This window comes from Neodiprion fabricii, chromosome 4 (assembly GCF_021155785.1).
Source record: "Neodiprion fabricii isolate iyNeoFabr1 chromosome 4, iyNeoFabr1.1, whole genome shotgun sequence".
NCBI lineage: Eukaryota > Metazoa > Arthropoda > Insecta > Hymenoptera > Diprionidae > Neodiprion > Neodiprion fabricii.
In genome coordinates, this window is record NC_060242.1 from 41,179,527 (window position 1) to 41,200,541 (window position 21,015).

At 41.8% G+C, this 21,015-nt stretch overlaps 1 protein-coding gene across 18 annotated transcripts in view; it reads left to right on the top strand.

Annotated features, from left to right (window-relative positions):
* The window catches only part of LOC124180225, a 163,008-nt gene that overhangs the window by 82,089 nt on the left and 59,904 nt on the right, over positions 1-21,015 (top strand). For 16 of the 18 annotated variants that reach the window (XM_046565452.1, XM_046565460.1, XM_046565459.1 and 13 more), the window contains exons 4-8: positions 15,692-15,990; positions 18,916-18,942; positions 19,414-19,585; positions 19,921-20,131; positions 20,217-20,412. In XM_046565452.1, the coding sequence (XP_046421408.1) occupies positions 15,692-15,990; positions 18,916-18,942; positions 19,414-19,585; positions 19,921-20,131; positions 20,217-20,412 (905 nt within the window). The remainder of the gene's footprint in view (positions 1-15,691; positions 15,991-18,915; positions 18,943-19,413; positions 19,586-19,920; positions 20,132-20,216; positions 20,413-21,015) is intronic. The other 2 variants (XM_046565455.1, XM_046565456.1) reach the window with 2 other exon arrangements.

The following is a 21,015-nucleotide window of genomic DNA, read 5'->3' on the forward strand; positions in this document are numbered from 1 at the left end:
TTTCACCATCCTTAAAGTCCAGTCGAAACAATACCCGAACGAAAGCATTTGTTCGATCGAAAGAATCGCAAGATCAACACTAAACGAATTAAACATTGCTCTTCGTAAAATTGAATCAACGACCCCGAAATATAGAGAGAGATGAAAAATCAACGAATCTTACGCACGGAAAGGAATCGGTTATGAACAACACTACAGACGTACTGTTTTACCTTTTTTTCTTTAGTGATAAAAATTGACGAGAGGGAAGAAAGTGATGAGAATAATATGATTTGAACCAAATTGTTACTTGTAAATTTCATAGATTTAGTTTATGTGGATAAAATTTCTATACTAGATTAAAGTGTGTTGTTTATGAGAACAACTTTTCTCCGTAGTACCTCTGCCTATGCGTATTCATATAACATGTCGGTGTGCGTAATGAAAACTTTTCTCGCATGATGATCTATGCGCCGCGGTTCTTCTCTCCTAGTCTTTTCGCACCGGCTAAAAACAAGACAATATTGTCAAGCTTATCCCGACGTTTTATCGGATTTATGGACGTTAGGCACCCGGTTTTATTTAATACGTCGAAATATGCGGATGCCGCCTATCATGCGCGACCTATAAATTTTTTGTATTACTCACAGCGCACCGCATGTGCGTTATATATGGTAAATGTACACGTGCCACGGATTGCTTGTCCCTTTTTTTACTCTCGCGACTCCACGCGATAGCATTATTTATACTCTGGTCCTGCAGCACATGCCGTAGAAGCAACTTATTGTTAGTTAGGAAGAGATTTATTTTTTCAAATTCTCGATCGCAAACTATTCTTCTTGCGTGATATGACGGTTAATTTTGAATTTTTTGAAATGTTGGAGTAGGTTATAAACATGTTTCACATAGATTTGAAAAAAAACTCGCATGAACAATTGCCAAGTTGTTACTTCAATATATTAAATTTCAGCATATCTGAAACGAAAGCATCTCGAAAAGCGTTTATTCTTACTTGTAAGTAGGGAAAATTCTGTGGCTTAAGAAAGAATTTACCGAAATAAATTTCTTCGACAATGTCCGATGTTGATCGAAAAAATAATCAAATCAATTGTGCAAAAGTTTAAATGATTTGCACGTTTTGATACCGGAGATATTGGAAGCTTCAAAGGCGACTGTGCTGAATATTTTCTGAAATGTAATTTTTACTTTGTTTTTCATTCAGACCCGTAAACTTATGAAATAAAACGATTGGAGCTTCAATAATATCAATGATAAATTAGGATTAATAAGGTGTTGTTTCTTCCTACTTAAAGATATTGGCGCATTAAAATTAATCATTTTTTATCAATTTCATCACGAGGTAATCGCACATTGAGTATCTTTCAAAATAACGTGTTCGTAAACCACGTTGGTTTTTCTAAAAATTCACGAAAACTAAACAATAAAATGATATAAACCAGAGCTTAAATATCCATGTGTCATTTCAAGTTCGTTCTAAAACGACAAAAAACATAGTTCTATACTTTTGTTAGATTTCTTTTTGCAATTACTCACTTTATTTAGAAGACCCTAATGCTCTACAATCTCAGCAAAATATTTATTCTCATCACCTTGGTATCGTGGATGATTTAATTTTTCAATATGACACTAATATTAGTTTTGATCAATACATCGTGAAATTGAATCGAGTTTAAAAAAAAAAAATGTATTTCAATAGATTTGTGGAAAATAGTTTCCTCTCCGAAAGAAACTACCATGAGAGTTCATTGAACCAAGTCTGCGAGATTTTTAACCATTTTAAAGTGACTTGAAATGAAAAATCAATGTATTAACTCTGGTTGTTTATTTAAATGTTTTCCTTTATTTTTTGCGCATTCTCAGAAGAACTATCGTATCACACAAATATATTTATATTGGAAGTCCACTGAGAAAAGAGTTTATTTACTGCGAACAAACGTATATTTGGAAATAAATTTTTCGTCATTATGTATTAAAAAATTTCAGTTGAACCAAATACGATTTGCTAAACATTAACAAAATTCTATCGATCATGATTTCGCCCAAGTAAAATTGGATAATAATAATAACGAAACACTTATTACCCCGCATCCAAATATATACGTTCGTTGAAAGTAAATGAACTCGATTCTCAGCGAAGGTACTGAACACACGACAATTTGTTGTAAATAAAATTTGAAAAAGAAGAAGTGACTTCGAACTCAGCAGCCCCCTTGACTCTCGATCGATAATTAAACACCCTGCAATAAACCGCCTCTGTGACCGTATCCACTCCACGGGCCGTCCGACACGCACAGTCCTTCACTACTCGACGTTTCCCCACGCGGAGGCAACCTTCAGAAATCGCGTGCAAGCGAGTGAAAAGCTCCGACCGGTCCGAACATGTTTTGTCGTGAAAAGTGAACCCGGCCGAGTGGCGAAGGGCGCGAGTCTCGCCCGGCTGGTCAATATTTAACCAGGTGTCGAAGGGCGACGTCGGTTGAAAGCTCCGGTGTCAGATGTCGCCAGCGCCTCGCGGAATCAGCCTCTGGCGGACGCCGGCGGTACTCGGGTGTGTTTTTAAAGTCCGAGGCCGCCACACCCAGCGTCGCGTCGCCCCGAGAAACGCGGAAAGGATTCGAGGAGGAAAAGGCTCGGGCGGAAGAACGGAGTAAAACTGAATAGAATGGAGGAAAAAAATCGCGGTGGAGGGAACAACGACTCGAGGGAATCGGGGATAGTTTTTTAATCGTCGAACAAGTATAACCGGCGACGCTCGCTCTCCCGGAACCCATCTCGTGGAGAGCTTCGATAGCAGACGATATTTTCCCGATACCGGCAGCGACACCAGACGGATCTTAGCCTGACTAATATTGATTATAAAACCGTGAGGTGCTTTTTTTTTCACTCTCTACCCGGCGGCGGCAGTGCACGCGGCTGCTTTCCGCTCGGTAGTTCGGTTCTTCTCTCCTCGGTGGAATTATAATCGCGTTTCCGGTCAGTGGATCATCATCGCAGGCACAAGTGTCGCTCGTTTGAACCTCGATCCCCGATACTCGGAGCTGTTAGTTTCTTTCTTTCTTTCTGTCTTTCTTTCTTCCTTAAAATTGTTTGTTTCAATTCGGCGATTCGTTTCGACGGCTTCTATTTCACGACGGTACTCTTAGATTACTACTTATTATCACTGGAATAAACCACCCTCTTCCCTTTCAATGTGAGTATATAAACAACTTTACTATACACATATATAGTATATAGACACCTATCAATTCGCAACCATGTTTAATTAATTGATTATTATATGGAACAAGGTGAACGTTGAAGTCTGTAATCGTACTACTAATTGCAAAATCAAAAATTGTCGTCCGTCAAAAATCACACAGTGTATGTATTTCTCTCATTATTCGGCAATGAATGAAGGTGAAAGAAAATGAGGCAAAAAAAAAAAAAAGAACCACGGGGCAAGGTGGAGATTGCGCGGATGAAGGCTGGGGTAAAAAAACGAAAAAAAAAAATCAGCTCACGATCCTCGAATTTCTTCGATGGAATTTCGCGGTCTTCTTTCTCGCGCGTGGATGGATGGATGGATGCGTGTAGCGCTAAGGGTGACGACCCGCTCCGATTTCGACCCAGGCCTGCGACCCCCGGGGACACGGGGGTAAAACAATTCGGAGACCTTCCCAAGGCTCGAGAGCGGATTTTATTCGCAACGGGAAGGAAAGGGGACTCGCTGCTCGGGTTGTTCCTGCCGATAATTTGCGAGTAATTGTGGCTGTGGCTGTAGCCGTGGTCTGACTGATCCGAATGCCTTCGCTCAGCGATACGTCATGCCCTTCGACTCCCTCCTCGGGGTCGTAATTCACATCCCGATTTCGCGAGGGTGGCAAACTGCCAATCGAGGACCGATTCCTTTCTTCCATCTTGTGCCTCACTTGTGTTCCACGCTTTTTTCCTCCTTCTCCTTTCATTCTTCCCGCTTATTTTTGTCTGCTTGTTATGTTTGTTTGCTGACTTGCTTACTTTTCATGCGGCTGAAGCTTGCGACGTTATCGTAGTGATCTACTTTTTGGAAAAAATCGTTATTTCAGACTTGCAGGGAGGATTTTGAAGACTTGAGTACTTCAGAGCCACTGTAAACTTGCAAAATAGTAATCATTCCTCTCAATGGTCCGTCACGTTAACGTTACTAACTTCAGCCTCGTTACGTTTCGCTCCTTGCCTTTTTTAGGGTATCATTTTGCATATATCATGTACTGTTCGATACCGAAATATCGCAAGTAAAGATAAAAATTATCAGACTTGTAAGACTGACATCAGCTAATTTTCCACTCTATATTATCGAATTTGACGAAGGTGTATAATTCAAACCTACGTCACAGTTTTACTAATTCATCGTATTTGCTATCTGGTTTAAAATATGGTTCATAGTCAAACATGAGGTGAATCGAATGGATAAATTCGGTATTAAATTTTGTTCGAATATTTTTTAAAAAATGGTGATTCCTTCACTCCTAAGCAAAATACTGTAGGTTCGATTTTCTCTTCCCTATACACCTTGAGTTTTCATTTGAACGATTACAGCGTAGCTTGGAGCGGACGAGTCGTAGCAGCGTTCGCCTTTTTCGTCGAAACCGTTTGAATTACTAATGATCTATCACAGCGATCGATTATATTATATGTGTCTACACTTCTTCCGACGGTGGTACTGACCTATAAGTATTGATAGAATCATGTCTATCCCCGACGCTTTTACTCCCTGCAGTATATAAATGTGTGTATAAATATTTCACGAGAAGCATCTTCGGCGTAACGATTTTTCTACCTTCGAGACTCTCTCTGTGAGAAATAGATATATATAGAATTATAGATAATGCATGTGTTTTATTTTAATTTTATTACTAAAAATCCATGAACGATTAAATCTCAAACTGTCAACTTTATGCCATAAATGAATACAAATTTTATATAAATATAAATATTACTCCGATTCTCGTTGAATAATTGATTTTGAAAAATTTCAAAGTGCTGATAAAGTTAGAAATCCGCGACAAATATAATGACAAACTGATTGCGAGTTGGTAAAATGTTGTATTGATGTTCGAACAAGGAATATCGCTTTCCTCGTCAATTTATTCTTAACTTCGTGCAAATCGATTATAAATCGAATGCAAAAGAAAACTGGAAATAAATATTATTAGTAAAGTAAGTAAAAGGGAGTGGATTTTTTTCAAACAATTACCGCTATCCTGTAAAAAACACGCTTTCAAGAATCACACGTGCCTTACGAAGCCTCTGGAACTTCAGTTCTGATAAAACGTATCTCGGTTTCCTTCGACGACGTTGCAAAGCGTCCGAAATAAGTTCCTCCGTTATCGAGGGTTCTAAATCGTACCGGCAACAATAAATAGCATCTCTTCAGCGTCCATCACTCGTCCTTTGAGTTCGCGCAGCAAGCCCTTATCGACATCCTCGATTCTCGGAGCAAGCGAGCAAAGAGATCGTTGTAAGCGGCGAAATATCCGAGTAATTATAAACTGCGGACTTTTAAGACTCACGCTAATTTTACATTCAATATACATTTCTGAGGGAAACGGAAAAATGCGAGTTGAATCCTGATTTTCTTTTTTTTCAACCTACCGCAATAATCTAAAAATACAATAATCTTCTCGAATTCAATGCTTCATTTTTCTCACGTGCGTGACTATTTCTTACAAGTTGTAAAAAAGAAAAGGTTTAATAGAGATTTAAAAAACCGTACGCCTGTTTCTTCTCTGACGGCGATTGCAGCAGGAGAACTAACAGAATCTTGTGTCTCTCTCTCTCTCTCTCTCTCTCGTCATTTCAATTTGCCAGCCGCCCCGTGGCTTCACCCTTGATTTTCATCCAATAATTCGGTCCCTTCAAGTTTCCCTCCCTCGAACAGTCCCGTCGAACCAGCAAATTCGTCTCGCCTCGTTTCGCCCGACGTACGAGGTTTTCTCTCCCAAATGTCAGCCCGGATATTTCGTGTTTTACGTTTACTTTTTTCGCCCCATCGAATTTCCCGAGTTTAAAACAGTTTGAATAAAAATAAGCTTCTTCAGATTTTGCGAGGCACCGGAAATTCCTGATCACCTGCTGCTTTTACCAACCGAATCAGAAAACTGTGATTCAACAAAATTAAACAGTCGAATCCTACGGAAGGAAAATTGAAGCTAATAGAAAGTTTGCTTTTTATACTCGTATATTATACGTTTTACCTTGCCTTTCAAAAGATTTGGTAATCACTTTAACGCGAGTGGATTTCTTTCTCCTTCCATTCGACTCCCGCTTCTAAGTCCCCGGTTTCCTCTCGTGTCTTGCGATTTATTTCCCCCAACGGTTTTATGCCGAGAATTTCGTGCCGGTGCAGCTGAAACTATTATTCGGTGTGAACAATTGAACTCTATATGTCATTGCCACTTTAAACGGGCTTTCATAGAACCGAGTGTATTTTCAAACCTTCGGTAAATTGATTCGTTCCGTTGCAAGTGGTACCAACTTTACGGTTCGTTCTATGCTCTTAATTTTCACCCCCCGATTTCAGTCACGTCCAGTTCCGTTTTACAGCCAACTTGCTGTTCCTTTTTTTCGGCCTTCCTTTTTCGGTACACAAATTTAACTTGACTTGAGGAAAGAGTAAGGAAAGGAAAAAAAAAGTTTGACACCAAAATTCTGAGGAATTATGAAAGGAATGTGAAAGAGAGATGTGAGTGGGTTTAGTTCAGCCACTCTGCGAATCTCGGGGAAAATTAAAATAAAAACACCAAACACTTTTTAGTCCTCAGTCGTGAAAATTTATTCCACTGCAAAGAACCATTTTACATACACATTTTACGTATACATGAATAATTCGGCAGTCGCTGGATGTCCCTTTCTTCTTCCTCATTCAAATTGTCGTCCCACCTCATGGTCGGAAAAAATGATAATTATGAATTCGTTATAAAATAAAGTATATAAAGAGAGATTTGAAATGTTTCTGCCAGGCATGTAAATACATTTGAGTATTATTTTTCTACAATTAGTCTAACGAACGGTAAATCGAGTAGGTACTTTTCAGAAATCTGGAAAAGCGGAAATTGTCAGGAAATTTGCACGCGTCTGAAAGAACCGGAAAATGTCAGGGAATTCGGGCATTCGCCAGAATGAAAACGTTATCTAACGTCTAATTGTTAACTAATTTCCATGAAAAGCAAGTGAGTTTGTTTTTTTTTTTTTTTTAGTAAAGTTAGGTTGAAACAAGTTCTGGAAAATGTCTATTCGCGTCTGGAAAATCGGGAAATGTCAGGGAATCTCAATTTATGTGTCATTGACGTTAGACGCGCCGATAGTCGATAGTCAATATATCGTTATAGCTGTAGAGGCAGAATTCTGCTGGAGTGAAGTCGGAAGTGGCAGGAGGGCTGAAAAGCCGAGAGAGAGAGAGAAACTGCTGCACTGAATCAACCGAATCGATAAGCGCGTTGCAAGGCCCATTGAGACAATTTAGTGTCAGTTCGAAAACAATAGTCCAATTAGAATTCCCCCCGATGTCCCAGCCGAATCCGACAATACTTAAACGATCGAATGAACGCGGCAGGACGACGTGCGGAGCAACCGTCGCAAGAGCCAGCACCTCTTTCGAGGGGGATTCGGACAATTGTTTAACGTCGACCGCGCCCTCACCGAGGCGGCGGCGTTGGCTTGTTAGGTAGATTAATACGCAGCATCAGCCATATGCCACGTTTTTCTCACAGAGAGGAGTAACAACTGGCCGTCGCGTCTCGGACATACCGGCGAGACGCGCACTCCTCCATGAATAAAGTATCTGGATGATGCTTGAGAGTGTGATTGTTGTTATTATAATTCTATTGAGCCCTCGTGGCATCCGGAAAAGCAATCTTCCGGAGCACCGCGTTTGCACAGAGGGTGTGCTAGCCTCGCTTTGTCCCAGACCGAATGCGCCACGACAACTCGACCTGTGTTCCGTGTGGACACAACACTTGTAACCAGGCATATGTGATACCCGACATCAACTCTCGCCGGGATAAAAGGGATCCGAATATTCACCCTACCTCCTTCATGTGGAGAAAGAAAGGACGTCCTTTCACGCCACCGCAGCAAAGTCGAGGAGAAAGGTTCCCGCTGATTCGGTAAAACGTCTGGTACAGATTGTTGCATTACCTACCATGAACGTCTTTCGAGTCCAATCGTCTCACCGAAGAGGAGATACGGGCAGGACAGGAAACGGTGACGAAGCGTGTACGAAGAGCACAAGGCAGGAAGAAGTGTTTCTTCCACTTTCCTACGTTTTTTTACCCATTTTTATCAGCAGAGCTCTTCTCCGGCCGCAGTGACCCCGTCAGGGTAAGGATGAAAAATGCGCGGCTGGTGATGCTCAAAGCTCGATGACGAGGAGAATCGGGCCGCGAGTCGGTGCGGATAGTGAATTGAATCGGGATATATCTTATCGTTGGAGATAAAGTCTCATCCGTATTTCAGGGATAGTCGATCCACTACGACCTGAAACTTGATGGTCCGTAAAACTGCGGGAGAGCAGCTGTACGTTCGAGCGTAAGTGGTATAACTTGTGATCGTTTAACTGGAGGAATATTAACCGGGATTCTCAGCAAAGCGTGCATGTGTAATTGCCTGACTCATCGTGCCAGTGACCTTTCTTCGTTGGTGCTTGTTACACGGAGTGGTCCAAGAACCGAGCAGCGCTGATCGCAACGTCTAGGTTTTGTTGACGGTGAATTGCCGATCTAATTATAGCACCCTTAACGACAATTTGGCAAACGAGTAAAAACCGCGTACCTCGCTTTGCCAACGCGTCACACGGTGCAGCTTTTGACGCTCTGACGGTAACGGTTCTGCAAATAACAGGAAGAATCAGAATTGAACTGCTGGAAGACGCGCATTCTGCATCTAATGCAATATGTATACCCTGCAGGGAAACGGGCCGTCGACCGTATTGCCCATTCAAATTTTGCGGGAACCAAGCCAATATCAATTCGGCTCTCCTACTATCCGACGCATGGCCATCGACATTGATTTAAACGACGAAGAGGAGACCCTCACCATTATTCTCACTCAGGCTAATCGATTGAATATATTTTTCTACAGTACTATCTGGTTATAAGAGAACTTACCCTTGGTTCTCTTATAACGAGGAGTGCTGACGATCATCGGCTATGACCCAAGACTGCTTTGTTTACACTGGTTGTCATCCAGATGCTGAATTCGCGTAGTTGGCATATGCATGCGGCTCGAACAGATGCAGAGGGAAAATTCTGTCGTGACCTTGACGGTGCAGATTTCGACACTTCTTCAGTACCCAACGTCCCGTTGTGTACAATACGTACACGGCGTATATATTAAAGAAGAGTGCAAAGTTGCCTGAGATGCTTCTCGTTGAATGTGGTAAAAATGACGAGAACAAACCGAGTTAAGCTTTAGACAACCTGACTTTTCACCCTCGTGATTCTCGTACCGGTGTCATCAAGTGGTTCAAATCATAGAAGACGCAGACATATCGGATAATTTTCTCTGAAACAGTAAAATTCTTGGTTGTTTATCTGCGCATATTTCTGCTTGTAGCTCCGATCATATAATGGTCCGATATCTGAAAAGCGTTTCACTATACGTACGTCCAGATCATGAACCGAACCACTTTTCAATCTTCGTCTTTATCGCCTGTTCGATCACTCGCATGGAATAGTGAATAGTCTGTGCCGTAGAGCTGGTTCGATAAGCGTTATCGATGATTATGTACACGTTCGTATGTATACACTTTAACGGTTGCGTCTTATCTTCTTTTGTGAGAAAGAGGAGGCCCAGTGTGGAATTCATTTTTCAGAAGGGCCGCAAGGTTCTTCGCATACACGTAGAGATGTGACTATGCTTAGGTTAAACGATCCTCCGAACTATATCGTTGGCATGAAATCAAGTCTTGCTCATACTCGATTCGCAGAATTCAACTTTGCACCCCGAGAGTAAAAAATTCCAAGACTAAACCTACTTACGGTTCAAGTCTTATTGAGAGAGACGAAACCACGCATTTATGAATCAAGGAGAACTTATCCCAGGACCACGATCCGATTGATAACAGTCCCGGTTAACTTTCGATCCTCTAACAGGATTTGCCTTCACTGATTATATTTCATTGTCTTGGCAAAGTTTGAATCGGAGAAAAGGTATAACTATCTACAAAAATCCCCCAAGGTACATGCACCACTTATTGACCCAATCCCAATTATTTATCTTTTTTGGTTGCATCTGTTTGATCCTTAGTTCTAAAATTACCAAAAAATAAATTTTCAGTGTCTAACCCTACAGCAATTGGTTTTAGTCGTCGAGAAGTTCCCAAATTGTACCGTCAACTTTTAATTTTTCAAAAACAAAGTATCAATAATTGGATCTCAATGTGTCTATAACTGGTACACTTACCTTAGTTTGTAACTTTTCAGTTGATCAGTGTGCGTCTCGAGCCTTACAAAAACCTCAAGTACTACAATTTTTGCTGTAATTTACGCTTATCAGTCAACTTATTGCCTAGCAGTTATGCAGATTCATTAGCAACATGACTAGATCGAGCAGTGTCTGGGCTCAGTGTCATCCATGTCATACGCGAACGCAGTAAATTGACATACATATGTGGAATTGTGGCAGTATGTGCAAACACGAGGTTCATTACGACGGCAGCTTGATTGACTCGGCGTAGCTACTGGTCCGAGTTGATTAGGATTTGCCTTCCGGATTTTGCGTTTGTCTTTGCCGTCTGTTAATTCGTTAATCTTCTTAGCACAGCAATTATTCGAATTTGCGTTAGTCACGGTTCGACGAACCCAACGATACGTACCCGTTGCCTCAGCTGAACTGCACTGATCTACCTGGGCGAATCACATCCCTCTCGAGTAGGGTGAGAACGAGTTCAGGGAGAAAAGTATACTGGAATGGATTCTGAGATGAAAGTGGAAACTGTAATTACCGCTCAACGCCTTGCATGGAAAAGAAATTCAATCTGACAAGAAGCCACGGGCCGCTCCTTCTTCGCAATGCGCTTTAGAACCTCACAGAGAGCTTCGTCCGCTTATGCATCGGTCCGGGAATTCCACCTTAAGCATTTTTACAGCGTATATGTATGGAGCCTTCCATACCACTTCGACCTGGGTCTGACCGTTGACCTCTCGGATTGAGCCTGCGATTTTTTTATATGATTGTTCTAACTTTGAAAAGCACTCGGTTTTTTGCTTTAGATTTTTCGAACTTTATTTGAATTTTCTATAATTTTTTAAAACGATTTTATTGATGATCGCCACTTAATTTTTTCAGACTTTTGAACTGTGTCGGATCAATAAAATCCTTTTAAAAAACCATAAAAAATACAAGTCGAATCGAAAAAATCTTTAAAAAAAAAATGAGTACCTTCCAAAGTGAGAGCAATCATATACAAAGTCGCGGGCCCAATCCAAGAGGTCAAGGGTCAGACCCAGGTTGCAGTGGTATGGAATGCCTCGCATAGTACCTAACCGTACGTTGCGAACTAGTTCTAAATCCGCGTGAATACCTTGCATTCTACATGCCTGCGTCCGATCTTAAAACTTAAATAAACTCAACGATCGAACTAAAATACTTTCTGACTTGTGATTCATTCCGAAGACCGTGAAGAACGCCCTCTTGGCGTTTATATGCTTATAGCTAAATCTTGAAGGCGAGCTTACGCGGTAATGGTTTCAGAGAAAAAAAAAGTTTTCAGCGGTTTTACACACGAATGTACAATCCAGGAAGCTCTCTTTACAAAACAATTACCAGATATTTACAAGTGCGAACGATATTTTTAAATCACTTTAGCAGACGTTCACCCGCACGATCACGCGAAAGCTGTTAGTTTAATCCACCGCCATTTTTTTGAAAGCGCCAGGCGGTAAATCGCTCACCGCAGCACATCGTTTATTACATTCTACGAAAAGATGGAACGGGTCGAAAAGTAAGGAATATGTAAAACAGTACGCGGTGGGTGGAGCAATTCTCTCGTAATTCGGTAATCGATGAAACGTACGACGATGACGCAAGAGGATCGTAAATAAGTTTTAAGAACCCACACACTGAACTTGATTCAACCCGAGAATCGTTATTAGGAACAGAGCACACGCAGGCCCGCAGAACTTTCTGGGGTAGATGGGAAGGAGGATGAGAAGGGATTGGTGGATCGTAAAACGCAATCAATTTTCTATCGCCTTATCTCAAGTGAAAAATGCGAGAAGAGCCGCTAGAGAGAGGCTTGTGGCCCGGAGAGCGAGATGGAAAAGGAGCGGTGTAGGTATATTTATATTTTTCACGCCCTTCAGGCACCGTGCGGAATGCGCCATGCTCGATCCTCGGCTCTGCCCTGAAACTTGAAAGATTAAAACGTTGCAGGCAATGGAGATGAAAAAAACAAAACCAAGCCGCGATTACTTTTCTTGGACTGGTTAATCCACGCCCCGAGTATGAAGAGGAGAAACACCAAAGGAACCTGTGAGATAGACGGGTCAGAACATAGCTGGAACATTTTTCACTCCTCAGAAAATTGCGAAGGCTTGGCGATGATTTCACGACGATTTCAGTTTTATATTTTAGTGCGACGTGCGGGTTTCACGTCACACTGTCTTCTCTAATATTAGACCAGTCGGATCAGCTGCTACGCTGACCAGAGTATTTTCAATGGCTTGATGATACTGGATCTATACGATCTAATATTACCCTGAATGCGATGCCAGAAGTAGGTCAGCAGCCCCGATACCAACGCCAGTCGAGTCGAGCCTTCTGTTCCCCTGCATTGTTGTGACCCCGCTTGCATGAATAGCTGGCACATGCTCGTTTAATTAACGCTCATTTTTAACGAGATGAGCGCCGGAAATTATCGGCTAACGCCCGCCTGGAATTAGCCTCGGAATAGGTTGACCGAATTTCATCCAGGGTGTTGAAAACTTGATTTACTCTCCGTAGGTACTCAAATTTTCACCTTTTGACGTGTTCCTCGCCTAAAACTTGATACCTACCAGGAAATGACAAACGACCAGACGTATTTCGAGGCCGAGATTAGAGGGCCGCGATTGCAGGGGTGTTCATTCGATGGTGAAACGCTAGGACATGAAAGGGAATTGCGGAAGAAAAAAAAGCTTCTATATGCAACAATTTCGGACCATGATTGTGTTTTTCGAATTGGCGCTTCCTTACAGATAGCTCTTTTTTCATTCCAAGCAATCAAACGAAGCAATCGTCGACTATTGGGGTCAACGACTGATCGACATGTGGCAACTGTAGAAGAGATACACTTGAGAGTCGTTCCTAGATTCGTCAAGGAGGTTGATTTTATCTACCCGCAGCTTCTTGGTCAGGCTAATCGATCGAACGTCATCCCTCGCGCAATCGTCAGGAACTTCCATTCTGCCGGGAATGGATTCCTCCTCGCTTTCCAAACGTCTCGAACTCGTAAATCTCCACTCACTCTCCATGGCTCGAGAGGTCAATTGCCGTCATTTGCGCATCTGAATCTTGACTCGATCGGTAATGAAATCGGGAGGGTTCTTGGAGTTGCTGCTGATACTCTGACCCTCAAACCCCTAAATCCAGTGCCTCTTGGTGTGTTTAACCCGTATGCTATCATCTGAACCGTATAGACGTCAGGAGCGGAGTAAGTCGCTTATTTTTAGAACCAGAATCGGTGGTGGCTGTTCTTCTTTACTGACACCGAATCTGTCAAGTCTAGATTAAGTCAACGTTCCTGCTGTTTCCGACACCCAACTCTGGTCACAAATTCACACTTTATTTTAAAAGTGTACCGAAATTGATCAGATGTCAAACTCTGGGAAGATTTTTTACAGAAAAATATTTAAACTTGGTGCTTGAAGCTGCGACAGAATATTATCGGAAACAGAAACAGAAACTTCCTCAAAACGTTTTGTCCTTTTAGTTGCCTTGACCACGATCAACTTCCTCGAGCAAACCAACCTTCGCAAAGTTATTACTTTCTTTCTGGCTTGTCTCTGTCTGCCCGATGACTTTATTGCTGTTCTCAGTTTCCGGGGGTTGAACTTAGGCATGTAGGTATCTACAAACCGGCAGAGCATTACAAGTAAATATAGGAATGGCGTAAACAAACCAGTCAACACACGATCGACAAACCTATTTCAGTATTCTCCTTCCGCGAAGGGTTTATTTCTGGACGACTGGGTAAGCCTTCTGCCAAATAGGCCGAGCTGCTCACTAGCCTAAAGTCTGTCTTCCATAAGTCGGCTAAAGTGCAGCTTACCGTCAGTGTAACTAACGCGTGGTTTCATTTTACAACCGGAAGTGTCGACGTAGTTATACCACCGGCATTTTTATTCGGTGTTTATTTTTGAAGTTCTTTTTCTTTATTACTTTCGAATCTTTATACATGTACGTGGAAGAATTCGCAGATATTCCTATCACTTTACAACCTTTAATTATGAGCGATCATCTCTTTATTCTTATGGTACAACACAACTTGTTCGTTTAATCTCGAATGAAACGTTACGTTTTAATGCGTTTATTTTACCGAAATTCATTGAACCATTCGAAATCGAATGGATGTTTTATTTACGTTAAGAATGCGATGTTTGGCTCGTGTAAATTATTTACTTGTACATATAATGCCGTCAGATATAAAACCAAATACATTTGAAACGAATTCTACGAAATTACCGTATTTGACCGAACAAAACATTCGTTGGAATACAACATTACACCTATCTTGGAATCAACGAACGATTTGTTTTCTTCAACAACAAGTCATTGATCAATCAATTTGTTTATGACAAATATTGGGTTTTCCATACAGTGAAAAACTAACGTGGTTAACCCAAGAATTTAGTGAACAGTTTTCCAACTGCCAGACATTTTTCTGAGCGTGAAATTTATAACAATGGTTATGGTTTTTCAAAATACGATCTTCCAAATTCTTGCAGCTGTATAAATGAACGACCTTCATACATCACTGATCTTGATAACCTTTTCAATCGCACAAAATTCCGGATAAATTTTCTAGTCTAAGTAGATAAAGAAATAAATGAGTAGTAATCGCAAATTAGACGAAAAAGTTGTCATGAAAACAAGTCTCAAAAATCACTAGTTTCCGAGATACAGGCTTCGGAAGAGAGGTGTCCAGATTTCTTACATCAATGAATTTCTTGATTTTCATGAATTACAAAGCTTCAATCAAATATGTCACTCAAAAACTGCGCAGCCGATTCACAGAGACTCCGCAGACGCGTGAAAAACAGAACAAGTCTGTTATTGCGAGAGTTGGAGGGTCTCGTTCTTCACGCAAAATCCGACGTTGCACCTCCTTCCGGTAAACCAGCGAGTTAATGGATGAAATCGATGCATCGATGGAATCAGTCACAGCTTCCTGCCTATCTTTGAGAATCAACCGTGCAGTGTTTCGAGTGATTTGTTTGATCTCAAGTACCCTTGAAGCTTTATAATTCATGAAAATCACGAAATCCACGGACATCAAAAAATCTCTACACCTTTCTTCCGAAGCCTGTATCTTGTGTTCAGGTGTCCATGACAACCTTTGATCGGGAGGATGTGTACCGTAACATATTGAAAATCCTGCCAATTTCCAGAAGGATTTACTCGCTGATCGGTAGCGCCTTCGCTGTCTTCTCACCTCGCGGCTCTGCGAACTAACAACGTCTCGATTTTACAGGTGGTTCCGGAAGGGGCGAAGGTGAGGGAGGTGCCGGTGACCTTCCGGGTTCGGGAGGCGGCGGCAGGCGTCTCGGCGTCGCCGGGGTCGGCGGAGGCGTCGCCCGAGGGGGCGGCGGAGGCGGCGGCGGCCGTTCGCGAGACGAACCTCGTCGCCACACTCTCAGCGGCGACCATCAGCCGTCCCTCCATCACCAGCAGTTCAACTCACAGCTTCACCCGCTTCATCCTCATCATCTGCCTCCACCTCACGGCCAATACGGGCCCTCGAATCGACACGCGACCACCATGGACCTCGAGGTACGATAAATTGGTCGAAAACAATTTACACTCCTTATTCACGCTGCGACGTCATGTTCACTATGAGAAAAAATTACGTTCAAGTCGGTATAACGTTGACCTGACGAATCGTCGAAAACGTTCACCATTTTTTCAACTCTCGTTAAGTGTAAGACTGTGTTTTGATTTAAGTGGCAACACCACGAATATGGGCCGAAAAAAGGCCTAACTTTTACCATTTATTTGCGGAGTATGGAAAGAGGAATAGGATTTTATTCGGATGGTTTATTTGACACATATTGAAGTATGCCTTTTTTTAAAACTCCTTCACCGGAGGACGGATTTCTCGTAATGTGTAGGACCTGGAACAAAAAATGAAGATTTTTTATAATCTATATACTATATTACCTATCGAACTGCGTAGGTTTTTTTTTTTTTTTTTTTCAATCAAATTTTGTAGAAATGGTGCACTTTCAAAGAATGAATCGATTTCTGGCCAAAGAACAAGTAGTAAATTGTTTATGAAAAAAAAGTTTACATTTGATAAAAACAAAAACGGCTACGCACTCTCAGAGAGAATGTAATTGCGAAGCTACTGGAAAAATTTCAAATTTATCCATGCGACGGTGTTCAACTAATCTGTCCATCCAATTTGAAAAAAGTGATTTCAAGAAAAATGCATTTAAAGTTTTACGAGTACTTAAATCCGTGAAATTTTTGGTCTCTTCAAATTGGAGCATTTTCACTTTTCGTATTTTTTTTCACCGTAGGACCAACTAACTATCGTTTTTATGATCCTAAAATATTGCTTAAGCCTAAAAAACAATTGAAATTTGCAAAATCGTAGAGTCGTGTTACTCCTTAATTAGCACAATTAGAATATCCCTGATGTTTAGCAAATTAAATAGCATGACTTAATTATTTCGCGTAGTGATATAACCGACGGGATTACAGAAAGCTCGCGTTCAGATTTTCGAACCACGAAACGTAGGTTTGAGATGCTTCTCGGATGAGTATAGATATATAAATAAATCATTCTGGGAAAACATTTTCGTATTCGCTTGGTGAGCAAACTCTGACCTTCTGGTCTTCAATCTACCATAACCGAAAACGTAACGCCATCTTCATTTCATTATTCCGGGTATCTACGTGTAATTTTAAACCCTGCAAATCCGATATTCCTCCGCCGAAATTCTTTAATCCGCGCTTTCAGCAAGAACTGGTTATTCATTTTTCATCCATAAACTGTCGCAGCCAATACAGGGGGGAGTAAATAGAGAGAAAAATTAACTGTTTAAATTTATCATATTAATGCTTGTTTTGAACATACGCTAAGCTGTCTAAAAGTATTCACAGAATTTCGCAATTTAAACCAACAGCAATTCCATCGCATCCTTCCGCGCGAGTTGATTTAATTAAACTAAAACTTGTGAACAAAATTCATTTCACAGTCGTAGATATGGGTATATAATTTGCGTAACTAAACTCTTTCTAAACTCCGTACGCACTGAAATATTTCCTCCGTGCATAAAATTCTCGGCTGACAAACGAGAAACAAATATTTTTTTCTCTCATGTTTACACTCGATTCACCGGTCTCCATACATTATCCAGAAAACTGCGACGGAGAAAAATATGTATATACCCATGTCTCTTTTTATCTTCTCATTTCCACACTACTTTACTCCGACAAATGAAATTCAACGAAGGAAAACTGGGTTACCGTTCACCCTAGCGTTCACTGGGGCGAAAAGAAGCCACGAAAGACACTTTCAGCTCTCAATTTATTCCCATCAGTTTTTTTTTTTTCTTGTATCTTTGCTTTTTTTCTACTTTACAATTTTTTTTACTCTTAGATATTCTTCGATGCGGAATTGGCATCGTCCGAATTTCTCAGCTCCCGCGTTCATTGGATTGAAAATTTTTATACCCCGGTTTGTTAAATTACAATTCCGACGAGCCCGATGTCCAAGTATCTGTGATGAAAAGCGCACATAAAGGAAGGCGAGAAGATATTGTTCGCAATGTGATTGGTTCAGCCCTCCAGGCATAATATGGCTCGTCGATAATCGAGCAATCGAGCATGTTAAGTGGGTCAAACTGTTGGACGAGGAAAGTGAAGCTGGGCGGAAATCTCATTACCTGCAACCCCGTGCAGTGCAGGTTGCACGGTGCGTCCAGGAGGGCGGAGGCGAGAAACGCGCAGGGCTGATTTATACTTATCATGCAGAAGTCGGCGCTTCGAGGAGGTAGAATGTTTACCCGCAAAGCTAAATAAACTTAAACCATCTGTGATCCTCCGCACGCTCCGACATCTTTTACGGTACGAAACATGCTAAGCGCGTTATGGAAAGGAGTTGGAAGAGTCACCCTGCGCCGGTTTAATAGCTCTGATTCTTCAAATCGAATAACTTCGAGTTTTCGTTTAGACAATTTTTAGAAAACTTTGCCCGGGCGTTGTAACGATATTAACGCGAATCCCTGAGCGGGATCTGAAATTATACGGATGACACAATTCAGCAATTATGCAATTATTCAGCGGCTGGGAAATTTCGCGCCAGCGAATACGAGAATGGCCCAGTTTTATGATGTGACATTCGTAAAACCTGTGTGCACACAGCTTCGCTTCGGCTCAATTGCGATAGCAGTTAAAATAATTTAAGGTACGACAGCCGTTGAAACGACTTTATGTGGTTATATCTAGTGAGGAGGCTGAAAGAAAGCAATTTTTTATGGATTTTTTACGAAGAGACATTTCAATTTATTAATGTACATATGGGGGTAACATTAAACTTCGATTTAACTACGGCTTGAAAATTCCCGTTTGTGATTTCCTCACGCTCACTCTAACTCCGCGTATGTTTTGTCAAGCTTTGATCACCGCCTCTCTGCTAATGCAAACTCTAACCAATTTATTTGTGTGTGTTTTCGTGATCCACGCTAACAGATGGGGACCAAGTCGCGCCAGAGAAAGGTAACCCTGAGGTTCTACGATCTTTTTACTAATTATAGAATGCCGTAATTTCCTTATATTTACAATTCCTTCGAGTTACTTTCCGATTCTTAGTCAAATAAATATTTGTGAAACAAACGGTGCACGTAACACTTGTCAAAGAATTTTGGACAATTTACTGATGCTGTGCAAATTTTTCTTTACGTGTATGTCGAATATTTCCAAGACTCTTTATACCAATATTCGGATAAATTTTGTCCGCAAGGCTGAAGGTAGCAGCAATAATCAACTGCCAAAAGTTATAAAGTGCATTCGAATATAAGATAGTGAAGTCCTAAAATCCAAATTTTGTAAAATACCTTGAACCCCGACACTTTCATAGAATTATCAGGATAAAACTGAACTACACTTTGTTCAATTCCAAAAATTTTATCTTTTTCACGCTTCTTCGCATTTCACGAGCGTTGCATTTTTGACGATCGGCTTTTTCAGTCGCCTCTGCCACGAGGATATCCTCCCCCGTCAACGGCCATGCTCTTCGACGACGACCCGGGCATCATGTCCGAGGTGGAAACGTCCAGCACAGGATTCCGTCGCGGTGGGAAACAGCGAAGCAGTCTCCCCGTCGTCAGAACACCAAGCAAGACCCTGGAGCGTCCACTAGGTAACTTACGATCGATCGTATTACTAACGCGTCCTTTAATTCATGCGATACGTTGACTGAAATTTTGGAAAGCTTCGTGGCCCGGTGAGGGAAACGGGTTTGTACGGATTGACAAAGGTCTCGATTTCATTAAAATACTCTACTCATTAAAGTCCCTCTTGTTTACTCCCCCTGAAAACAAGCAGACACTGCCGGTTGCTCTCTCTCTTGATTTCCCAACCGCTGGACTCGGATTCGCCCTGTCTTCCGGTCGTAGTGTAGTCCCTTGAGTATGCGTAGTGACCCGAAGCGATACCGAGATGTTTGATCTCTGACAAAACAATGAATTTCTGTGGGCGCATCCCTAGGACTGGTCTTCCTGCAGTACAGGAACGAGACAAAGCGAGCCCTGCTTCCGAACGAGATAACGAGCATAGATACCGTGAAAGCTCTCTTCGTCAGGAGCTTTCCCAAGCAGCTGACGATGGAGTATCTCGACAGTCCGCTGGTCAAGGTCTACATCCACGACAGCAACAAGGACATGTTCTACGAGCTGGAAGACATGCGGTGAGTACTGCTGTACGTGACTTAGAAACGAAGACGGGATGAGGAAAAGCCCCGTCTAAACGTCGGAACGCGTTTATTCCTCCAGGTCACACCTCAGAGACATCAGAGACAGGAGCGTTCTTCGACTGTTCGAGAGCACCGACGGGGTCGCCGGGATGCCGGGACCTCTGGGAGCTCCTGGAGGTGGGGGAGGACTCCCGCCCCACTGGGAGGATCAGAGCTACTTCAGCGAGCCGGAGTTTGACAGCGAGTACCAGCATCAGCACATCCACAAAAGCAAGGTGGGTGAATAATTAGGGTAATAGAATGGCCTCGTGTCGAAAATTATTCGTTGTTTAGAGTAAACGGGGAAGATTTTGGGACGGCAAAGTTTTGCTCGTCGGAAACTCTAACCGAAGACACGCAATGTCAGGGGCTCTCTTCGATGTCGAGTAGTTGTCTACTTAAAATTTGGAGAACCCTCGACTCGCTAATCGGTCATCCGGTGTGACGGGCTCTTCGGTACGGTATTGATACTGAATGAAAACGCAACGAAGCATCTCGATTTTTGTCGAAACGTCAGCTCAGAAACATAAAAGTCACCTCGGAGTTGAGGCTTTCGGCAAAAATGATTACGCGTGGTCGCACTGCGACGACTCTGGTAACATGTACATATAAATTTATTCATGAATTATCTTATATTACACTGGTTACAATTGCATAGATGGATGATTAATCGTGCGCATGACTCGAAGTATGATATAATTATCTTTACACAATATAAAACGGCGCATGATGAACGATAATAATTCGTATAAATAATAACTATTGATTTTTGAGCTTGCGGTCCGCGGCGACGTCTGTTTTCTTTTTTCGTTTCGTTGTTTTTTATTGTTTTTTTTTTC